The 24018-nt window shown below is 43.2% G+C and overlaps 1 protein-coding gene across 2 annotated transcripts; it reads left to right on the top strand.

Moving 5' to 3' along the window:
• The first annotated feature begins 16278 nt into the window (after nucleotides 1-16278).
• On the top strand, nucleotides 16279-21364 carry LOC131254764 (probable LRR receptor-like serine/threonine-protein kinase At3g47570). Of its 2 annotated transcripts, XM_058255493.1 has the most exons (3): nucleotides 16866-17021; nucleotides 17381-18980; nucleotides 20689-21364. In XM_058255493.1, the coding sequence occupies exons 1-3, from the start codon at nucleotides 17010-17012 to the stop codon at nucleotides 21129-21131; spliced, it is 2055 nt and encodes a 684-aa protein (XP_058111476.1). In that variant the 5' UTR covers nucleotides 16866-17009; the 3' UTR covers nucleotides 21132-21364. The 2 variants fall into 2 exon arrangements, with proteins under 2 accessions (XP_058111475.1, XP_058111476.1); XM_058255492.1 differs by having other exon boundaries at nucleotides 16279-18980.
• Nucleotides 21365-24018: the final 2654 nt, after the last annotated feature.

Here is a 24018-nt window from a genome sequence, read left to right as displayed (position 1 = left end):
CCACGTGACCGAGGAATCTCACCTCCTCCTACCAGAACTCGCACTTCTCCAGCTTCACATATAACTGGTGGGCACAGAGGGTCTTCAAAGCAATCTCCAGATGCTGCATATGGTCCTCACGGGTCCTCGTATATATCAGAATGTTGTCGATGAAGACCACCACAAACTGATCGAGATATGGATGGAAGACCTCGTTCATCAATTGCATGAAGATCGAGGGTGCATTGGTCAGCCCGAAGGACATGACTTGAAACTTGAAATGACCGTAACGTGTCCTGAAAGCTGTCTTCGGGATGTCCTCCTCTCGAACCCGAATCTGATGGTAACCGGAACTCACGTGACCCGGTTGAGCTCGCGATAATCCACGCAGAGCCTGAACGAGCCATCCTTCTTCCTAATGAAGAGTACCGGCGCTCCCCAAGGCGAACTGCTCGGACAAATGAATCCCAACTCACGCAATTTGTTCAACTACTGCTGCAACTCACGCAACTCTATCGGTGTTATACGGTATGGGGCCTTCGAGATAGGCGCGGTACCAGGCACAAGGTCTTTATGGAACTCAATATGACGGGGTGGCGGCAATCCCGAAATCTCCTAGAATACATCAAAAAAATCACAAACAACTGGCCATTGATCAATACAAATGGTAATAGGCTCCTCGACGGCGCAGGACATTAAGCATGACAGCGGCTCTCCTTTAGACTCGGTGACTAACTGAAACTGTGGTAAGCCGGGTATAAAGAATGTGACGGTCCTCGCAGAACAGTCCAACACGGTGTGGTACTCGACAAGCCAATCCATACCCAGGATAACGTCGAAATCTGAAATCGGCAACACAAATAAATTGGCGGGCAAAAAGATATCATCGACCAGAACTGGGTAAGATGAACAGAAATGACCCAACACTATAGTCTTCCCCAAGGGCGTCGATACGGTCAATCCCTCGCGAGCAGACTCTATCGGTAATCCAGTCGAATGACAAAAATCCTTAGACATGAACGAATGCGATGCACCGAAATCAAATAGCACTCGGGCGATGCATGAAGAGATAGGAAGTATACCCTCAATGACTCCTCCATATGACTACGGATCTTACTGAGCCACGTAGAACCTAGCCTGAGCTGGCTGGGGAGGTGCCTGTCCCCTCTGAGGTCCCTGGTGCTGCTGCTGCCTCTGCAGTGGCCTGTACTGCTGTCTTTGCTGCTGTTGGGGTCTCGACGGCTGAGGTGGCTGCGATCGCTGCTGATAGGGTCACTATGTTGTGGGGGCTGCTGTGGTGCTCTCGGCTGCTACTGTGCTTTCGGCTGTTGCTGTGAAGGCTGCTGTGGTCCTCTCGACTGCTGCAGATGAGGGCGAGGGCACTCAGACAGGCGGTGCCCTGTCCCACCGCATCCAAAACAAGCCCCTGTAAACGGTTACTGGGTGGCGCTGGAGGTGCTATTGGGGCTGCTGGTGCTCTAGCAGGTGGGTGGCTCTTGTAATTCTATAGTCGTTGATGCTGCTGAGAGCTATTGGAGGGGGCTGCCTCTTCCGATTCTGACCCCTCCTCTGATCTCGATCGCTCTGTGAGCCGGCCCACTTAGTCTCGTAAATCTGAGCCCTCTGCACTACTGCTTGGAAAGTCGAGAGCTTGTGCCCAATCACACCGCCTCGAAGACCGTAACGTAAGCCGTTCTCGAAACGGCGGGCCTTCCGCCCCTCATCATCAACCATATATGGCGGGAACCTCGATAGTGCCACAAAATGGGCCGCGTACTGCGCCACGGTCATGTCCCCTTGCACCAGCGTCTCGAAGTCCAGTGCTCTCTGACGTCGCATGTGGTCAGGGAAGTACTGCTCCTCGAATCGGTCGATAAACTCCTCCCATGTCCAGACATAATCAGGTCCTGCAACACGGGTAACAGAGGTCCACCAGTGCTCTGCCTCGCCCTGGAAAAGAAATACTGCCAACCGGACTTGCTGCTCGGTTATACATGCCATAGTATAGAAGATCTTCTCTACATTGGAGCGTCATCTCTCGACTGCAGTCGGATCTGCCTCAACCTGAAAACGCGGAGGATCAAGCTGTCAGAACACTTGAAGTAAGGCGCTCGCGCGCTCTTTCTCTCCTGAGTTGGTGAAACAGCTGGGCGCCTGCCCTGCCCCTGAAGTGCAGCAGTCACAGCCTGCAACATCTGCTGTAACTGCGAGACACTTACAGGCACAGTCGGATCCGCATCGGCATCAGGTGGAGGAATGTCATCCTCAGGTAGGGGAGCAGGGATCTCTGGCGGTGGAACGGGAGGCGCAGGTGGTAAAGCTGGAGCCTCAGGTGGTGGAGGGGGTGCGCTAGGGTCGCTCTTCTGGGTAACATGTCCTATAAGAAGGAACAATGACGCCAATCAATCCTTGCGAATCGCACGTTAGGGTACTCAAATGGAAGGTTACGCACCTGGAACCTAATCGTCCTAAACTCATAGCAAACATGTGATGTTGTTCTTGGTTATTCCCAAGTTATGCTCTGATACCAACTTCTGTCACGCCCCGATCTTGGAAATCGGGCTCATAAAATTTTCGATCGCCGAATTCAGTGCCGACAGCCTCCGTAGTATCCCATTCTCGGCTCCTGGCACCCATACACCTGGTTCCGATCCTAGGATGCTACAAGGAGGATTTCAAATCATCAGTTTAATTGTAATGAGCATAACCAAAAGCATAACCCATGAACAATAACCACAAGAGCACCATCACAAAATCCACTATGATCAAAAACTTTAAGTACAATGCGTCTGAAAGGAAATACAAGATGATGATGATAACAGAAACTCAAAAGCTTGACCGCACGCTCCAACTCTGACGAGGCTACGGCTGCATCCTGGAGTCACTTGCACGCATCAATCGTGCATAAGCTTATAGAAAGCTTAGAGGGTAGTGTAAGTGTGTGTGCAATATGAGCGTGCTCAGAATGTAAGGTCAGTGTAATGTGGAATCATGGTGATAAGTACATGAATGCAATCAGCCATACCAAGGCTATGCGGTGCAAGATATGAATGTTATCGGCCATAACACGGCCATGCGACGCGGGATGCAACTCAAGCATGCCAATCCTCATCATATATCAGTACAGTTCTCATTATGGATAATCACCGGGGTTCAGTACACTCCAAATGGCACTGCCGCTCTCCTAGCCGCACAGTCTAAGTGAGCGTAAGAAACCTCACTATCCACCTGGCCAATAGTCTACCAATACCTATCCGGCACGTCAATAGCGGACCCATTGACGAGCTGGTCAAACTCAGCCTAGTATTACCTCTACCCTCGGACGAGTAAGGCCACATCCCTTTCCAACCGACCACGACACAGTGGGAGATGCGGCCTCCTGGTATTCGGCCCTCGTGCGCTCATATATCCACTCGGTCTTGACGTTGGAGTCATCCTCTAGTACCATCGGGTTTAGGAACTTTCACCCAGGGACATTTATGACGCCCATATGCTAGAACCAAACATTTTCGGTATCCAATCCAGCCACCCATGATGTGTCTGTGGAGGCTTTGGCCCTAATATCACTAGAGCATACAATAATCATGATCACACAAATGTAAGTGCATGAATCACCCTACCAAATAGGCAACTCCACCTATCAAGGAGCCCATAAACAATCCGCCCGAAGGCATATGCTATGATCAGTCACTCGTCATATCAGACATACATATGATGCGTATGATCATGAATCATGAATCTATACTAAACATGTCATAGGGTGATGGGCTTGTGCATAACGGATATGGGCCTAGACGGCCTACTCACTACACGTATGGGCCTATCAATGGGCCTTAGGGCGAGTGATAATGCGGACATTTAACCAACATCATCCTACAATGTGGACGTCAAACCAACATTGCTTCCAAGGCACGGCCCGCCATCGAGATCATCACAAGAACCACGGTGGAAACACATTATAATGGGTCTTATGTATATCCCATTGGGCCTCGACCCATGGGCCTCCAATACGTCAAATGGGCCTCAAACCATGGTCTCATATATATCAAAGTGGGCCTTAGTGGGCGGGCCACAAACACATTAAGATGGGCCTCAACAATGGCCTTAAAATAATCTCCAAAATGGTTGGACGGTTGGGATGAAACTCATGCATCATGATAGGTCCCATAGGTATAGAAACCATAGATAAATCACATACTCCATGGTGGAGGTCCACACTGATGAAAGGTGTGGACACAATACATACATAAGTGGGTTCTAAATTGGACCCACCATAATGTTTACTTTCCACCCAACCTAGGGCCCAACATAATTTTATTTTCCACCCAACCTAGGGCCTAACATAATGTTTATTTTCCACCCAACCTAGGGCTCAACATAATGTTTATTTGCAATCCAACTGTTCATAAGGTCACGTGGACCAGGGTAGGGCCCACTGTAATGTTCATTTGCCACCCAAACTGTTTATAAGGTCACACGGTCAGGGGAGGGGGCACCGTAACATTTACTTGTCATTCAACCTGTTTATTAGGTCACGTGGACCTGGGGCCCACTGTAATGTGGTTCACAAATCCAGTCCACCCATTATGTGTGTCCCACTTGGCTGAGGATTTAGACCAAGTTTCAGCTGCATCCAAATTTCAGGTTGGCCCCACCAAGTGATTTTATATGTTTTGGGCATGTCTTCACAGGTGGTGTGGCCCACCCGAGTTCCGTATACGGCTGATTTTTGGGGTGGCCTCCTGGTCCGAGGGGACCCATCAAATGCATGGTGTTGATGTTCGAAACGCATCACGGTGGGGCCCACAGCTACTGCCGTGAGGCCCAGCCCGTTCGTCTGTCCGCTCGCCCGCCAACGCAGGATGCTGCTGCGTCCTCAGCAGCAGCAGCAGTAGCTGCCCTTTTTTAAAAAAAATCTATTTTTCTATAGATTTTCCTAGGTGGGGCCCGCATCGGGCAGATCCACTCCAGCCATTGGATTCCACGGTCCAAGACTGACCAGATGAGTCTAATATAAGGCCTGTTTTTGGCGAATAGAAGGTTCAAGGTGGGTTTCAATGGTATTACTGCTATTTCCTATGGTATGGCCTGCTATAAAATGGGATCGACTTCATTTTTCGGGTCAACGCCTAAAATGAGCTGGAGAATGGAATGGACGGCTTGGATTATATATATACATCAAGGTGGGGCCTACATGCGTGGCCCACCTCAAAAGTAATTTTTTTTAAAGCATGTACGTACACACCCATGTCTGTACACGCACTCCATGTTAGCCACTGCCTGTCCAGCGTCTCCTGGACGCTGGACAACATGGATATAACACAATCATCATGGTGGATCTCACATGTGGGTGGCCCACGTGTCATCAAGGTTGGTCCCACATGAACGGGGCCCACCTGATGGGTCTAATATTTGGGTTTTCTCATCATCCAGGCCCATTGGATGGCCTAGATAAAACAGATGGACGACATCGATAAAATACATCCATTATATGGTGGGTCCACGATCGGTGTCGATCTAGTGGCCACGCCCATTACAAGAGAGAGAGAGAGAGAGGGAGAGAGAGAGAGAGATAGAGATAGAGAGAGAGAGAGGATCGGCAAGAAGGGGAGGGACCCCGCCACTATGGGCCCTCCCTAAATACAAAGCATACATCATGTGGGTCCCACAACAAGTGGCCCTTAAAATAAAAAATAACGGTAAATCACCCACCTCTAGGCCTCCTTCTTGCTCCCTTAGCCTCCTTAGCTCCTTGCCTTCTCTTTTGATGGTGGTAGATGATGGATTAATGGTTGAGATGGGAGATGAGAGAGTAGGGAAAATGGGCTACACTTGGCTTTGGAGAAAGCTTGGACATATGGAGTTTTTTTGTTGCTTGGGAGAGTGTTTTGAGAAATAAGGGAGAGAGAGAAATGATGGGATTAAAGGGATGGATGGAGTGGTGGTTGTAATGAAGAGGTATGGGTGAGTTTGAAATTTTTGTAAAAAGAGGATGAGTTTGTTTGAAAAAGTGTAAAAGAGGGATGGTGAGGGGAAAGAGAGAGAGAGGACTTTTAAAAAGGTGGGGATGGGTTGTTGTACTTGAGGTATGGCTTGTACTTGACATTGATTGATGGGAAATATCATAGAGATTCCCTCGAAATTCGCAACACGCGGCGTTTTCTTCGGAACGAACGCTGGCCCACATCTCCTGGCCTGGGCATTGGTTCGGTGCACGAGTCACGGCGTTAGAACCGCACGACGATACGGTCACTAAGATACAAGTTTCAGGTTGAGCCGACTTCGGCATGCAGGACCCGGTTTAGGTTCATGCGCAAACGTCGGATACAGGTCGAGGATTGCCGGAATTCGACCGAAAGGACCGCGGAAGCCAACAGAATGATACGGACTAGGACACAAGCCTTAAAGAAACCCTTTTGGGGGTCACAGAAGTTTTGGATTAACATGAAATTTGTTTTTCCTCTTCATACAGGTATTTGTAACCTTATGAACAGATTAGATGGAAAATAAACGTTATGGTGGGCCGTACAAATTACAATAGGACCCGTTATCCTTATAACATCACAACATCGACCTTTATTACGTTACAACCACGAACTATACACGTTGTGTAACAACCGCGACCCATATAACATGATAACTACGATCCATATAATATGACAACCATGACCCATATCAATCACGACCCCTATAATATGACAACTACGACCCATATAACATGACAACCACGACCTATATCAACCACGACCTATATATCATGACAACCACGACCCATATCACATGATAACTACGACCTGTGACAACCACGAGCCGGATGACAAACACGACCCATATAACATGACAACCACGACCGATATAACATGACAACTATGACCCATGACAATGATGTCCCATATAACAAGATAACCACGACCCATATAACTTGACAACTATGACCCATGACAACCACAACCCATATAACTTCACAATCACGACCCATATAATATGATAACCATGACACTTGCTACATGACAACCACAATCCATTTGAAGGGTTGTGGTTCACATGCACAATGGATCGTGGTTTTCATCCACAAAGGGTCGTGGTTGATATTTGACTCTACCCCTAAAATGATACAATAAAAAGGATGGGCGGCATGGATTATTCACATACATCAATGTGGGCCCATTTGGGTCGTGGTTTGCATGGGTTGTAGTTGCCATGTTATATGGGTCGTGGTTGTCATGTTGCATGGTTCGTGGTTTGCAACGTGTTCACTTCCTTTTCTACCAAACCATTGATACCATAACTTAAGGCCCACAATGGGGTGATCCGATCCATCCACCTTGTCGGCTACCCATATAACATGATAATCACGACCAATATAATATGATAACCACGACCCATATAAGATGATAACTGCAACTTATATAACAGGACAACTGCGATCCATACAACTGCGAACCATATAATAAGACAATTGCGACCCATATAACATGACAACTGCGACTCATACAACTGAGACCCATATAACAGGACAACTAAGACCCATATAACAGGACAACTAAGACCCATATAACATGACAACTGTGGCCCATTTGGGTCGTGGTTTGCATGGGTCATGGTTGTCATGTTATATGGGTCGTGGTTGTCATGTTGTATGGATCATGGATGTCATGTGGACCACCGGATGAAAACAATAGTGATTGGATATCCACCATTAAAATTCTCCAAAGGCCCACTGTACTGTTTATTTGACATCTAATCTGTTGATTACGTCATACATACACAGATGAAGGGAAAAAAAAGATCAGCTTGATCCAAAACTTTTATGGCCCTCAAAAAGTTTTTAATGGTCTACGCTCATTCAACACTGTTTCCTGTAATGAGGTTGACTTGATATTAGGATATGCCTCATTTTTGGTCTCATATCATAAAATGATCTGGAAAAATATAAGGACACATGGATGAAACACATACATCATGGTGGGGCCCACAGAGCATCGAGCACTAGCCATCGGGCAGTGGTAGGGGGAGTAGCCAATCCGTCACTTTCTCGGAGGGCTGATCTCAAAGTGATCTAGCAGTCCACTAGTAGGAAAGAGTTCAGGGAGGTGGCCAAAGACAACAAGCTTATGGACCTCAGAATGGCTGGGGGAGGACTGGTCCAACTGAGGGCAAAGGCTGAAATGCCTATTAGCAAAACGCGCATGTGACTCTTTATTTATAGTTGTTTTTAAGCTACTAGGGTGCTGAGGTTTTCTTTAGGCCCCTTATGTATGGTTTCTAGATAAAGAGCTGCGGATCATCTGACTGGATGGTAAGAACAATCAATTGGCATAATTCCTACATCATATGGGCTATCCATGGTAAGTGCCTGAACGTGTGTGGTTCATATCATTAGACCATGCTGTTTTGTGGTCCCTATCCAACGTTTCATAATCTATACCAGATGATGAGCATCTCAATCTTGCTTATATTTAACCATGGGTTCTGTATATCTCATCAGATGAACCATGTAACTTGGCTCGCACGCTCATCAGATTGACTTAAACTGATATGGGGATCAGATTGGGTTAGGTTGGGGTAACACCGAGCTTGGTCAGGCAATGACAGCCTACTATGATGTATGTGTTATATATGACATTGGACGTGGACCATCTATTTTTCCAGCTTGTTTTAGGGCATGAGCCAGAAAAATGAAGCAGATCCAAATCTCTGGTGGACCACACCACATGTAGCAATGGTGATTGAGTGGCCACCGTTAAAAACTTCTTTTGGGTTTCAAAATTTTTAGATCAACATGATATTGTTTTCACTTTATCCAGGTTTTTTTTAATTTTTAATTTTTATTTTTTTTTTTACTTTATCGACTGATTAGATGGCAAATAAAGATTATGGTGGGCCTTAGAAAGTTTTAAACGGCAAGTGTACAATTTCATTTGTGTGGTCTACGTGAGCATTGGATCCTCCTGTTTTTGAGAGCGTTTTGCCAAAATCGATGGGCGTGGATAAAACCCCTACATCACTGATTGGATAGGCAGATTGGGTACTACCCCACGGCTGACGCGGATTGGGTACTACCCACCATTGGAGACGGACGGTCTTGTCAAGACTCCGTGAACTATGACCTATATCAACCATGACCTATATAATATGATAACCACGACCCATATAACATGATAACTACGACCCGTGACAACCACGAGCCGGATGACAACCACGACCCATATAACATGATAACCACGACCAATATAGCGGGACAACTACGACCCATGACAACGACGACCCATATAACATGACAACCATGACACATATAACTTGGCAACTACGACCCATGAGAACCATGACCTATATAACTTCACAACCACAACCCATATAATATGACAACCATGACCCTTGCTACATGACAACCACGATCCATTTAAAGGGTCGTGGTTCACATGCACAATGGATCGTGGTTTTCTTCCACAAAGGGTCGTGGTTGATATTTGACTCTACCCCTAAAATGACATAACAAAAAGGATGGGCGGCATGGATTATTCACATACATCAATGTGGGCCCATTTGGGTTGTGGTTTGCATGGGTTGTAGTTGCCATGTTATATGGGTTGTGGTTGTCATGTTGCATGGTTCATGGTTTGCAACATGTTCACTTTCTTTTCTACCAAACCTTTGGTACCATAGCTTAAGGCCCACAATGGGGTGATCCGATCCATCCACCTTGTCGGCTACCCATATAACATGATAATCACGACCAATATAATATGATAACCACAACCCATGACACCCACGACCCATATAACAGGATAACAGTGACTTATATAACAAGATAACTGCGATCCATACAAATGCGAACCATATAACAAGACAACTGGGACCCAAATAACATGACAGCTGTGACCCATACAACTGAGACTCATAAAATAGGACAACTAAGACCCATATTATAAGACCCGTATCTTATTTCATACCATTTCGTAGGCTTCTGCGGTCCTTCCAGTCGAATTCCGGCAACCCTCGACCCGTAGTCGATGTTTGCGCGTGATCCTAAGCCGAGTCTTGCACACCGAAGTCGGCTCGACCCAAAATTTGTATCTTAGCGACCGCGCCATCGCTATAGTTCTAATGCCGTGACTCGCGCACCGAACCGATACTGGGGCCAGGAGATGTGGGCCCGCGTTCATTCTGAAGAAACGCTGCGCGTTACAAATTTCGAGGGAATCTCTATAACATGTTCCATCAATCAATTAATTAATCAAGTCAAGTACACTCCATACCTCAAGTACAAGTAATCCATCCTTCCTTTTTCCCAAGTCAAAACTCTCTTCCCCTACCCATCCTTCTTTTTCCAAATTTCAAACTAAACCTTACCTCTCCATCTCCTTTCCTTACAACAACCACTCCATCCATCCCTTTCATCAATTATTTCTCTCTCTCTCTCTCTCTCATTTCTATCTTTACTCTCCATTTCCGTGAGAGCTCCAACATCCAAGTTCTCTCCCAAATACTAAGTGTGGCCCACCTTCTCATCTCTCATCTCAACCTTCCAATCACCATCAACCTCCATCAAAAGTGAAGGCAAATAGCATATAAGTCCAAGGGATTAAGGAGGAGTGCGATAGGTGGGTGATCTACCATTGATTTGCATTTGAGGGCCCACTTATAGGTGGAACCCATTATGATGTATGGGTTGTAATCATGAGGGGCCCATAGTGGTGGGGTCCCTCCATCATCGTCTCTCTCTCTCTCTCTCTCTCTCTCTCTCTCTTCCCTCTCTCTTCCCTCTTATGGTGATGATGACGATGAGGCATGTGGACCCACCTGAAATCGCAGTGGCTGGAGTAGATTTGATGATCAGGTGGAGCACCTCACACCCAGCTGGATTGACGTTAGCAAGTCTTGCTAATCCCACCATGATGTGTGTTATACCTTAAACCATCCATCCATTTCTTTTTTAGTGTGTGGGGCCCACCCCACACGTGCTGGATGTGTGGGATGAGACCCACCTTAACGTTGCATTTGATCATCCAAATCGTCCAGTAAGTGGTCGTCCAGTCTCTGGACGTTGGATTACAGAATCTTTAAATAATAATAATATGAAAAATACATTGCTATGGGCCCACGTGGTGATTATCCACACTGCTGATGATTTGGCTGGATGCCCATACACTAGCCATATAGCTGATGTATTGACGTTAGCAAGTAGATGGGGCCCACCCCACACCTTGATGATCGTGCTCCATGCCGTCCACCTATTTGCGTGGGACCCACCCCACAAGTGTGACATGTGTGAGGGTGGGGCCCATCAGAAGCCATTTAATGTATGTGTTTTGTCCAGCCGTCCGTCTGGGCGCTGGACGTACAGCTCGTTTTAAAAAATATAATAATAAAATATATTATATATTATATGTAATATATATATATAAATCTGTGGTGGGCCCCACGTAGTGAACCGCCTGATTGAGAAGGGATTGACTGGCGTATTAGACGCCAGCAAGTTCTGTGGACCCACGTTGGATAGGTTCGTCTACACCGTCCACTACGTGGACCCCATCATGATAAATGTATTTTATCCTGACTGTCCATCATCAGGACGTGGGCCCCGCCATGGCAGCGTGTGGGGCTCACCTTGACCTGATGTGTTTCATCCACACCGTCCAACCATTTGGCAAGCCCGTTTTAAGGCTTGAGACTAAAAATAAGATAGATCTAATATCAAATGGACCACACTGCCAAAACAGTGGAATTGAATGCATACCATTGAAACCCCTTTTGGATTATAGAAGTTTTGAACCAACATGATAATTGTTTTCCTCACCGTTCAAGTCTTTATGACCTTATGAATAGTCTAGATGGGAAATAAATGCTATGGTGGGCCCTCTAAATTCTGACAATGGGAATTATTGCCACCACTGTTATGTGTAGTATGGTCCAGATGATCCTTTGCATATGATTCATTTTTCTTTTATACATGATGCTTAAAAATGATCTCTAACAATGGATGAATGACCCATTTGAATCGGCCCATTTGATTTGGCCCACTAATACGGCCCACTTGTATCGGCCCATTTGATTCGGCCCACTTGATTCAGGCCATTGATTCGACCCCTTTGTATCGGCCCATTTGATTCGGCCCATTTGATCGGCCCATTTGATTTATATGAGGCACAATGAGACGTATGTGAGGCCTTTGTGTGGGCCGAATATGATGTATATGAAGCCCATTGTGATGTGAGATTCCACCATGATGCACGTAATGATGTTTTGGCGGCCATGCCTTGGGAGCAATGATGGTTTGACATCCACATTGTAAGAACAATGATGGTTAAATGACCGCATTGTAACTCTCCCTAGGGCCCATTGATAGGCCTATACTTGTAGTGTGTAGGCCGTCTAAGTCCCTCTTCGTTATGAACAGGATCCATCATCACATAATATGATTCATGCTCATACACATCATATGTATGCTCGATATGAGGAGTGACTGATCATAGCATATGCCTTCGGGCAGATTGTTTACGGGCTCCCTGATAGACAGAGTTGCCCTTCATGAGTGCGCGGTACGCGCAGGATTGTTGTATGACTGGCAGTGTGATTCACGCACTTTGCATTTGTGTGGCCTGATTTCTATATGCCCTAGAAACATCAGGGTTATGACCTCCACAGGCACATCGTGGATGGCAGGATTGAATACTGAAAATATTGTTACTAAGCATCGGGCGCCATAGATGTCCCTGGGTGAAAATTCCTAAACTCGATGGTACCAGAAGATGACTCCAACATTGAGACCGAGTGGATATATGAGCGTACGAGGGCCGAATACCAGGAGGCCGCGTCTCCCACTGTGTTGTGGTCGGTTGAAAATAGGTGTGGCCTTACTCGCTCGAGGGTAGGGGCATTACTAGGCTGAGTTTGACCAGCTCGTGAATGGGTCTGCTATCGACGTGCTGGATAGATATTGACAGACTATTGGCCAGGTGGATAGTGAGGTTTCTTACGCTCACTTAGACTGCGCACCTGGGAAAGGGGCAGTGTCATTTGGAGTGTACTAAACCCTAGTGATTATCTAGAATGAGAACTATACTGATATTTGATGCTCTAGTGATGAGCTGCATTGATATGTGAATTTGGATGAGGATTGGCATGCTTGAGTTGCATCTCGCATCGTATGGTCTTGATATGACCAATAGCATTCATATCTTACACCGCATAGCCTTGGTATGACTGATTGCATTCATGTACCCATCAGCATGATTCCGCATTACTTTGACATTGCATTCTGAGCACATTCATATTACACACACACACTTACACCACCCTCTAACCTTTTTATAAGCTTATGCATGATTGATGCATGTAGGTGACGCCAGGACGCAACTGTAACTTCACCGCAGTAGGAGTGTGTAGTTGAGCTTCAGGAGTTTTCATTATCATTATCTTGTATTTCCCTTCATACGCTTTGTACTTTAAAGTTTTTTTTATCATAGTGGATTTTGTAATGGTGTTCTTGTGGTTATTGTTCGTGGGTTATGCTTATAGTTACGCTCATTATGAATCAAATTGATGTTAAAAAAAAATTCTCCTTATAGGATCCCAGGATCGGAACCTGGTGTAGGGGTGCTGGGAGCTGAGAATGGGGTACTACGGAGGTTGTCAGTGCTAGATTCGGCAATCGAAAATTTTGTGAGCCTGGTTTCTGAGTTAGGGGCGTAACACATATAACATGATAACTACGGCTCATTGGGGTCGTGGTTTGCATGGGTCGTGGTTGTCATGTTGTATGGGTCATGGTTGTCATGTTGTATGGATCGTGGATGTCATGTGGACCACCAGATGAAAACAATAGTGATTGGATATCCACCATTAAAATCCTCCTAAGGCCCACTGTACTGTTTATTTGACATCCAATCTGTTGATTACGTCATACAGACACAGATGAAGGGAAAAAAAAGATCAGCTTGATCCAAAACTTTTATGGCCCTCAAAAAGTTTTTAATGGTCTACGCTCATTCAACACAGTTTCCTGTAATGTGGTTGACTTGATATTAGGATATGCCTCATTTTTTGTCTTATACCATAAAATGATCTAGAGAAATATATGGACGCATGGATGAAACACATACATCATGGTGGGTCCCACAGAGCATCGAGCACTAGCCATCGGGTGGTGGTAGGGGGAGTAGCCAATCTGTCACTTTCTCGGGGTTACAATAAAAAAAGGTAACTTCTTATTCACTCCAAGATCGTACGACTTCTGTACCAAGGACATGGGCATTTTTGTGCAAAACAATATTCAAAAGTTGTCAGAAGGCCATTCTTAGGATAGATGGGACGTCGTAGCTTTCTAGGTAATTTGCCCAAACTTTGAGGTCAGTACGGTCAATTTTCCTTTACTTTTTCCTATTAAGTGTGGACTATTTACTATTTTCTACCTTCTTTTGGATCTAGTATTGATTCCTAGTAATTGACCCGAAAGGCTTAGAAATGTAAATGATTCGTGAAGTCTGCTCAATGATCTGCACCTGGATCAGATATGGAAAGTTCAGCTTTTTCCTTGTTTGCAATCAATTGGTTTCAAATAAAAGTTTGGAGAAGAGAACTCAGAGGGCTGATCTCAAAGTGATCTAGCAGCCCACTAGTAGGAAAGAGTTCAGGGAGGTGGCCAAAGACAACAAACTTATGGACCTCAGAATGGCTGGGGGAGGACTGGTCCAACTGAGGGCAAAGGCTGAAATGCCTATTAGCAAAACGCGCATGTGACCCTTTATTTATAGTTGTTTTCAAGCTACTAGGGTGCTGACGTTTTCTTTAGGCCCCTTATATATGGTTTCTAGATAAATAGCTGCGGATCATCTGACTGGATGGTAAGAACGATCAACTGGCAAAATTCCTACATCATATGGGCTATCCATGGTAAGTGCCTGAACGTGTGTGGTTCAGATCATTAGACCATGCTGTTTTGTGGTCCCTATCCAACATTTCATAATATATACCGGACGATGAGCATCTCAATCTTCTTATATTTAACCATGGGTTCTGTATATCTCATCAGATGAACCATGTAACTTGGCTCGCACGCTCATCAGATTGACTTAAACTGATATGGGGATCAGATTGGGTTAGGTTGGAGTAACACCGAGCTTGGTCAGGCAGTGACAGCCTACTTTAATGTATGTGTTATATATGACGTTGGACGTGTACCATCTGTTTTGCCAGCTCATTTTAGGGCATGAGCCGGAAAAATGAAGCAGATCCAGATCCCTGGTGGACCACACCACATGTAGCCGTGGTGATTGAGCGGCCACTGTTAAAAACTTCTTTTGGGTTTTAAAATTTTTAGATCAACATGATATTGTTTTCACTTTATCCAGGTTTTTTTTTTATATATAAAAACCTTATCGACTGATTGGATGTCAAATAAAGATGATGGTGGGCCTTAGAAAGTTTTAAACCGTAAGTGTACAATTTCGTTTGTGTGGTCTACTTGAGCATTGGATCCGCCTGTTTTTGAGAGCGTTTTGCCAAAATCGATGGGCGTGGATAAAACCCCTGCATCACCGATTGGATAGGCAGATTGGGTACTACCCCACCGCTGACGCGGATTGGGTACTACCCACCATTGGAGACCAGGACTCCGTGAGGCCCACTGTGATTTATATACCCTATCCATGTCGTTCATCTATTTTGATAGATTATTTTAGGGCATTATTCCAAAAAGGAGCCAGATCAAAGGCCGAAGTAGACCACACTATAGGAAGCAGTAGGGATTGAACTTCTACTGTTGAAAACTTCTTAGGGTCCACCATGATGTTTATTTTCCATCCAACCTCATAAGATCACGTAGAAATGAACGGAGGGAAAATATAAATATCAGCTTGATCCAGAACTTCTGTAACCCCAAGAAGTTTTCAGTGGTAGGCTTTTAATCCCCATTACTTCCTTTAGTGTGGTCCAGTTAAGCCTTCAATCTTCATATTTTTGGAATCATGGCCGAAAATGATATTTCAAAATGGATGGACGGTATGGATAAAGTATATACATCACGGTGAGCTCCACAGAGCGCCTGACCGGACCATCCATCTTTAGCTATACATCACGGTGAGCTCCACAGAGCGCCTGACGCGAGCTGATTCAGTATTAAAGAAAAAGAAAAAGAAAAAATAGTAAAGTGGGACCCATCAAAATCACCTGATCATTTTCTTATAAGCAGACTCTTCAAGTCATCAAGGTTCCATAATCCACTCCATATTTGTCTTGATCATTTTCTTATAAGAAGACTCCTCTAGTCATCAAGGTTCCAGAATCCACTCCATATTTGTCTCCTCACTTTGGCTTTCCTTCATCCACAAACACTATTATGGAGCTCCCACCTATGACCCTATGGGCATTTTGGTCATTTCTCCTTGTCTCTTTTCCATGGTTCTTCGGATCAGCCGCTCACTTCTCCAACGAAACCGATTACCTTGCTTTGCTCCACTTTAAAGATCTGATAACCGACGATCCTCTCCATTCCTTGAGCTCATGGAACCATACTATCCACTTCTGTCGCTGGCAAGGAGTCATTTGCGATGGTCGCCGCCATCCTCAAAGGGTCACTGCCTTGAATCTCACAAACAATAACTTGGTGGGCCCCATTTCTCCCTTCATAGGAAACCTCACCTTCCTCAAGAGAATCGATCTCGCAAACAACAGCTTCAGCGGACCGATTCCTGAACAGATGGGCCAGTTGTTCCGCTTGCGGTTTCTCCGTCTGCGCAATAACACTCTCACCGGAAAAATTCCAACAAATCTTACCTACTGTTCGAAACTCGAATTCCTTTATCTTGGGCAGAATCAGTTGTCAGGGAGGATTCCAGCTGAGATTGGCTCTCTATCGAAACTCACTATATTGCATGTTGGTGAGAACAATCTTACGGGAAGCATCCCACTTTCACTTGGAAACCTTTCGTCTCTCACTATCCTTTATCTCTCCAGAAACAGTCTGGATGGCAGCATACCAGATGACCTTGGTCGGTTGGCACGCTTAGAAGGGTTTGGCATTAGTCAAAATGAACTGTCAGGTAGGATTCCACCCCAGCTATACAATCTCTCCTCCATTAAGTTTTTGGACGTGGGATTTAACACATTGCATGGAAACCTTCCTCCTAACTTAGGCCTCACTCTTCCTAATCTCCAAGGGCTTTACGCCGGAGGAAACCAATTCACAGGACCCATACCAATTTCATTATCCAATGCTTCAGGACTCGTAATTATTGACCTTGATAGCAATAGCTTTAGCGGATCTGTACCTACGAATTTTGGAAGCCTCAAGAGTCTGTCCAGGTTAAAATTGTGGGGTAATAAACTTGGAATTGGAAAATCTCATGACTTGATTTTTCTCGATTCTTTGACCAATTGCAGTAGCTTACGAGTGCTGCAGGTTCACAGTAATCATCTCAGCGGTGCGTTGCCCGACTCCATGTTTAATATTTCGACCCAACTGACTGAGCTAACTTTGGCAGATAACAAAATATTCGGAAGCATCCCTTCTGGGATTCAGAATCTTGTCGGCTTAACGGTACTGGATATGAGGTATAACTTTTTAACAGGTACTATTCCCATTGGTATTGGGAAGCTTTACAATGCAAGAAAACTTTACTTTGAAGAAAATGAATTATCAGGGCAAATTCCGTCTTCCTTGGGCAACATCTCCCAATTGTTGAAACTCCGTTTATCTGAAAACAATCTATCGGGGAGCATACCTTCAACTCTTGGTAATTGCACAAACCTGCAATTCATATTCCTCGACCATAATAAGTTCAGCAGTAGCTTACCCAGACAACTTTTCAGCTTTCCATCTTTGATTGAACTTTACATTGGAAATAACTCTTTTACCGATAGTTTGCCACTCGAAGTTGGTAACTTGAAAACTCTCTCGGTATTGAGTGTTTCAAATAACAAATTGTCAGGAGAAATTCCAATCTCACTAGGCAAGTGTCTCAGCTTAGAGAATCTCTGGTTGGATGGAAACTTCTTTCAAGAATCAATTCCTCCAACATTTAGTACTCTAAGAGGCCTTCGATCCCTGGATCTTTCACGCAACAACCTTTCCGGGGAGATTCCAAAATATCTGGAGAAGCTTGCTCTTGAGTCTCTAAATCTATCCTTCAATAATTTTGAGGGTGAATTACCAAAACATGGGGTCTTTGGAAATGCCAGTCAAGTTTCAGTGCTCGGAAATAATAAGCTTTGTGGGGGTATTCCAGAATTAAATTTGCCTCAATGCTCTAGCCAAGCTTCCAAGAAACGGAGAAAGTCTCTTGCATCAAAAGTAAAAATCTCAGTTGTTGTTGTTGTCCTGTGCCTTATGTTAGTATCATGTATCTTTGCCGCTCTTTATTGGGTAAGAAAGTCAAGAAGGAAACCTGTTGATGTGCCTTCTGCGGAGGATCCTTTTGTCACCATGTCTTATGCAGAACTCTTTAAAGCAACAGATGGCTTCTCTTCTACCAATTTGGTCGGCACCGGAAGTTTTGGCACTGTATATAAAGGGGCTCTAGATCGTGATGGAACTATGCTAGCAGTGAAAGTCTTCAATGTTCAACAACAAGGAGCTCTGAGGAGCTTCATGGCTGAATGCGAAGCCTTGAAAAACATTAGGCATCGGAATCTTGTTAAGATCTTAACTTGCTGTGTAAGCATTGATTTTAAGGGCAATGATTTTAAAGCTCTAGTTTACGAGTACATGCCCAATGAAAGTCTAGACAAGTGGTTGCACAGAGACGGCGATGACCAGCTTGGAAGGAACTTGAAGTTTACTCAAATGCTAAACATAGCTATTGATGTGGCTTCTGCACTGGATTATCTGCATAATCATTGCCAAAAGCCAATCATTCATCGAGATTTAAAGCCAAGCAATATACTTCTTGATGATGACATGATTGCTCACGTGGGTGATTTCGGGCTAGCCAAGTTCTTACCTGAGGTTGCTCAAACTAGCTCGATTGGAATCAAGGGATCTATTGGATACATCGCTCCAGGTAACAATTTTCTCTATTACCTTATTTAATTCCTTGTATATAAATACATAAATATGAACAAAAACATACACCCACCTAGTTTGGCTATTGGCTTCGCAGGAGAGTACTGGAGGTGCGAACAAAGTAGGGTGGGCTGGGGTAGGCCCACTGTGATATGCATCTGAAATCCATTCTAACTAATAGATGCATTAGCCCATGTTAGGCCCCAGGTAAAAAAATCAGACTCGATCTGATTTAGGTGAGCCATTCCAAGGGAAATAATTGGGGAGAGGGATGCCGACCATTGTTAATTTCTATATGGCCCACTGTGAAATCCACTCCGATCATTAGATATGTCATCCCGAGTAAGATTGGGGGCCGAAAATTAGGCTGATCTATGATTCAAGTGGGCCACAACAAACTAAAAGTTAGGAGAGAGGACAAACCTTAATTTTTACTGGGTCCACTACCATGATAATATGAAATCAACTCCAACCATTAGCTTGCACACTTAAATAAGGCCCGAGGCACAAAAATCAGACCCATCCGTGATTTAGGTGAGCCATACAAATTGAAACAATTTGAAAGGTGGGTATTTTCCCGTATATTATTTCAAATTGTGTGGTCTACCTAAATCACGGAAAGGGATGTTTTTTGGGCCCTGGTGTGAAATAAGGTGACAAACCTTGTGATCCGGGTGGATTTCAAATAAGCATCCAATCCATGCAATAGATTGGCCCCATCACAAGAATTGCCTCATGAAAAAATCAACTATCAAATAATTGAGCAAGTCTATTTATCAATGGATGGTCATTGTTTTTTTATTTTTTTATTTTTATAAATGTGATCCACCTTATGGGTGGATGGAGCTGATTTTTGTAGTGCAAATGATCCTCATGGTAGGCCTAACCTATTGGATTGGTTGGATGCCGCATTCACTTAAGAGGTTGTAGGTTATTCATTGGGTAGAGTGTAACTTGTGGTCCAACCAATTGGACGTGAAACATTCTCTTCCTACACACACCTAAAAGGTGAGAGCACACCCTTAGTAATTGAATGGACTACATATCTTTACACATATCTACTTGGGTGTGTGGGACAAGGTAATCCCAACATGAAGACAATCTTGCGCAAAAGTAAAGCTCATCCACTCGTATGGGCACTTTTAAGAGGTATACCAAATATACTAATTCATTATTTGGGTTCTAGCCTGATCATTCTTGTGATCAAGTAGGCCACCTCTTGTACATTGAATGTGGAACACTGGTAAATCTTACATGAACCTGATTTTATCTAGTTTCGGATCCTTAAAGAATGACCTCATATTTAAAAGATATACCCAACAAGATCTAGATAGACAAAGTTGTACTCACTTGCACCCCACATTAATCACACCATAGCAAGATATAAAGAATTATTTTCTTATAATGTCTTTAGTTAAGATATATGTTGCACAGAAATCATAACAATAAGTCTTTTGTTCAGTTGATGACTGGCATGTTGAGTTCTTTCACTTTAGTAATAGAGTCTTGATCAATTTTGAACATCTTTCTAAGCATTTACAAGTTCATAACACACCAATTGATGTTAGAAATTTACATCCTTAGAATAGCAAAAATGCTAATTAGTTGTTTAAATAGAATAATCCCCCTCTCTCTAAATTTAACCTTTGATATTATTTGTATCCAAATGGTGACTTACATTCTAATATGAGATGTATAAATTACAGAATATGCGATGGGCAGTAAAGCATCTACACAAGGAGATGTTTATAGCTATGGAATCTTTCTATTGGAGATGATCACTGGAAAGGGGCCAACTGATGGCATGTTTATGGACAATCTAAGCCTTCATCATTTTGCTAAGTTGGCTTTGCCTAAACGAGTAATGGAGATTGTTGAGCCACAACTATTTATAGAAGACACTAAAGTTACTCAAGGCAATGGAAATCACATCAATACAAGAAATAGAATGCATGAATGCTTGATTTTAATGGTCAGAATCGGTGTTTTGTGCTCTTCAGAGTCTCCAAGAGAACGAATGTGTATGAAAGATGTGGCTTTAGAAATGCATGCAATCAAGAACCAGTATCTCGGGGTCAGGATTCACAGAGACATACAAGTTAGATCAGAAATGCTGGATGGAGGTTTGTCTTACCTTAGTCATTACTAAGTTATTATCGGTAGTTATGTTGAAAAATATTTTCAAACAAAGTTACTTTGTTGAATAGGTTTCTAAACAAGCTTTGGATATATTTAGTCTTGGGTTAAGAGTGTACTTGTATTCATATTGGATATATCAGAAGATGTGTTTCTTTTTCTTTATTTTATATTATGTTAGACAATGAATTTAATATGAAAAAGACATTATCATATTATAATAAGAAGAATATTGGGTTACTAAGATATTTAATTGTTAATATATTTTATGCAAAAATTTTAAAATTGATGTTTCAATAGTAAGGAATTAGTTTAGATGTTGGACTTCCAACTTATCATTAATCAATGAGTGCTTTCATGCGAGCATGCTATCCTAACTTACTCGGCCTTTTCTTGCTCTCCTTTAGCATTTATATGATTAAGGTGCAATTTTACTTAGCTTAGGTAATGCATATAACTTAAAGTCACCACTAGTCAAATGAGGGTTACAATCTAAGGTCTGATAGATATCGTAAAATAACGTTTATAGGTTAGGAAATAATAGGATTCCCTATTGGAGTTCTGACACTTATCTCACACCACTATAATCAAATCCCAGCTACAATAAATCCAGATGAACCTTATGTATTAGAAATTTGGATCTAATACCATAGTTAATTTATACACTTTGTGGAAGCATGTTCAACAAAGATAAAACAATCAAATAAACAATAACCAATAAAATAATCATATAAAGCATAAGATAAGTACTGTAGAAAATCCTTGTGGAAAACAACTATGGCACAAAACGATAGAAATCCACTATAATTAAAAGCATTAGAGTTTACACTACTTATCTTCTTCGATTACAATAGAAACCCAATCTCCCCTTACAATGTGCACCTAGAAAAACTCTGGCCCCTTGAAAAAAAATCTCTTCTCATGCCTTTACAAGTGTAGAAAATTGACTCATCTCTTAAAACCCTTGCCCTTAGAGAGAATATAATTTAAGTCCTAATTGAAAACCGACATAAATACCACGATTTGTACTAATCTGTGTAACCTGTTAGTCGGACCGAATGAGACCTTCTGTCAAATCGAAATAAACCAAATCACATATTTTGGTCAAAATGAAAATGTATAAATCTTCATAGTGAGAAAACTAAGAAAGCTTCCCTAATTCGGTTGAATCGAAAAGACACTGGTCGAACTGAGATAGGGCTTCTCTACACTAGCGGATCGGCAGAATCCAAGGCATCGCACACAATAATCTCCACATTAACTTGCATTATGATAAGTCATGTTAAAGATCTCCCTTATAACCTCCACCTTGAGCATAAATTGCTCCCAGCATTCTCCACCTAGAATGCATATTCATTTACACCCCTGTGTAATAGTGCACAATCTTAATAATGGATAGAGAGATTAATCAAGCACATGTAATGCTTAAACTCCCTCTGGTCATCGGCTTAGTCAACATATCAGTGGCATCCTTGTCCATATGGATCTTTCGAAACAAAATCTATTTAAAAGTAATGAGTTTTTGTATCTTATGGAACATCACATTGATGTGCTTGGTTCTCGCATAATACACCTAATTCATCACTAGGTGGATAGAACTCTGACTATTGCAATATAAACGAATCACCTCTTGCTTCAACCTAAGTTCTCCTATCAGACCTTTCAACCATAGTGCCTCCTTTGATGCCTCTGTTACAACTATATATTATGCATCGGTTGTAGAGAACTCTATTATAGACTATAACGTAGGTCTCCAACATATCAGTCAACCTGCTAGTGTGAAAATATATCTCGTAGTGGACCTCCTGTTGTCTAGATCACTTGTATAATCCGAATCTACATAGTCTACAACTCCACCTGAAGTTCTATGTCCTCCGAACATGATTCTAGTGTCGATTGTGCTCGTGAGATACCTTAGAATCTACTTAACAATATTTCAATGCTCATTTCCTACATTCACCAAATATCTATTGACCACACTAACTGTTCATTAGATATTTGGCCTCGTGCAAACCATTACATACATGAGACTCCCTACTATACTTGCATATAATACCTGTGACATATCTGAAATCTCATTTTCTATACTTGGACATAACCTTGTTGATAACGCAAAGTGGCATGCTAGAGGCATGCTAACTGTCTTAGCACCTTCCTATTAGTGCACTTATTAGTCAATCACGTGTGTCGGTAAGTGTCACCCCCTAAACTCGAAAATCGGCTTCACAGGAATCCCGATCACTGAACCCGGTGCCGACAGCCTCTGTCGTACCCCATTCTCGGCCCCAGCGTACATACGCCAGGTTCTGATCTTAGGATCCTACAAGGAGGATTTTTCAACATACATTTGACTCATAAGAAGCATAACCGCAAGTATACCCAAATCATAAAGGCAACATTATCATCACATATCCACTAATATAATCATTTGAATACAATGTTGAAAGGAAAATACATATATCGAAATCAAAGCCCCAGAGGACAGCTGCACACTCCAAGCTCAATGTTGCTGCAACCTAACGCCACCTGCACACATCTATCGTACATAAGCTTACAAAAGCTTAGAGGGTGGTGAAAGTGTGTACACAAGATAAGTGCCAAGTATACCATAAAGCCCATAAATCATACATCATCGGAATAAGCGAAAATACTGACAAGATCATAAATCATACGATATCAGAGTAAGCGGAAATATATTGGTAAGTCCATGAGTGCTATCAGCTGTACCAAGGCTATGCGATGAAAAACATAATAAGACAATAACAGATGCTTAGGATGCAATGCAATATGTAAATCCTGATGAGCCACGAATACCATCAACCTCATCTAGGCCTTATAAGTGCAAAAACATAGTAACCCAAAATGCTAAGTACTGTAGATGCAATGTAATATGCGATGTG

Source organism: Magnolia sinica, chromosome 9, assembly GCF_029962835.1.
Source record: "Magnolia sinica isolate HGM2019 chromosome 9, MsV1, whole genome shotgun sequence".
Taxonomy (NCBI): Eukaryota; Viridiplantae; Streptophyta; class Magnoliopsida; order Magnoliales; family Magnoliaceae; genus Magnolia; species Magnolia sinica.
The sequence above is the reverse complement of the archived record's forward strand: the minus strand, read 5'-3'. Positions and strand labels throughout refer to the sequence as shown.

Bases quoted from the DNA above. Each gene is read 5' to 3' on its own strand.
- LOC131254764 (XM_058255492.1), top strand. From the start codon at position 16,319: ATGGAGCTCCCACCTATGACCCTATGGGCATTTTGGTCATTTCTCCTT. The intron at 18,981-20,688 runs GTAACAATTTTC...TATAAATTACAG, and splicing joins TATTGGATACATCGCTCCAG to AATATGCGATGGGCAGTAAA.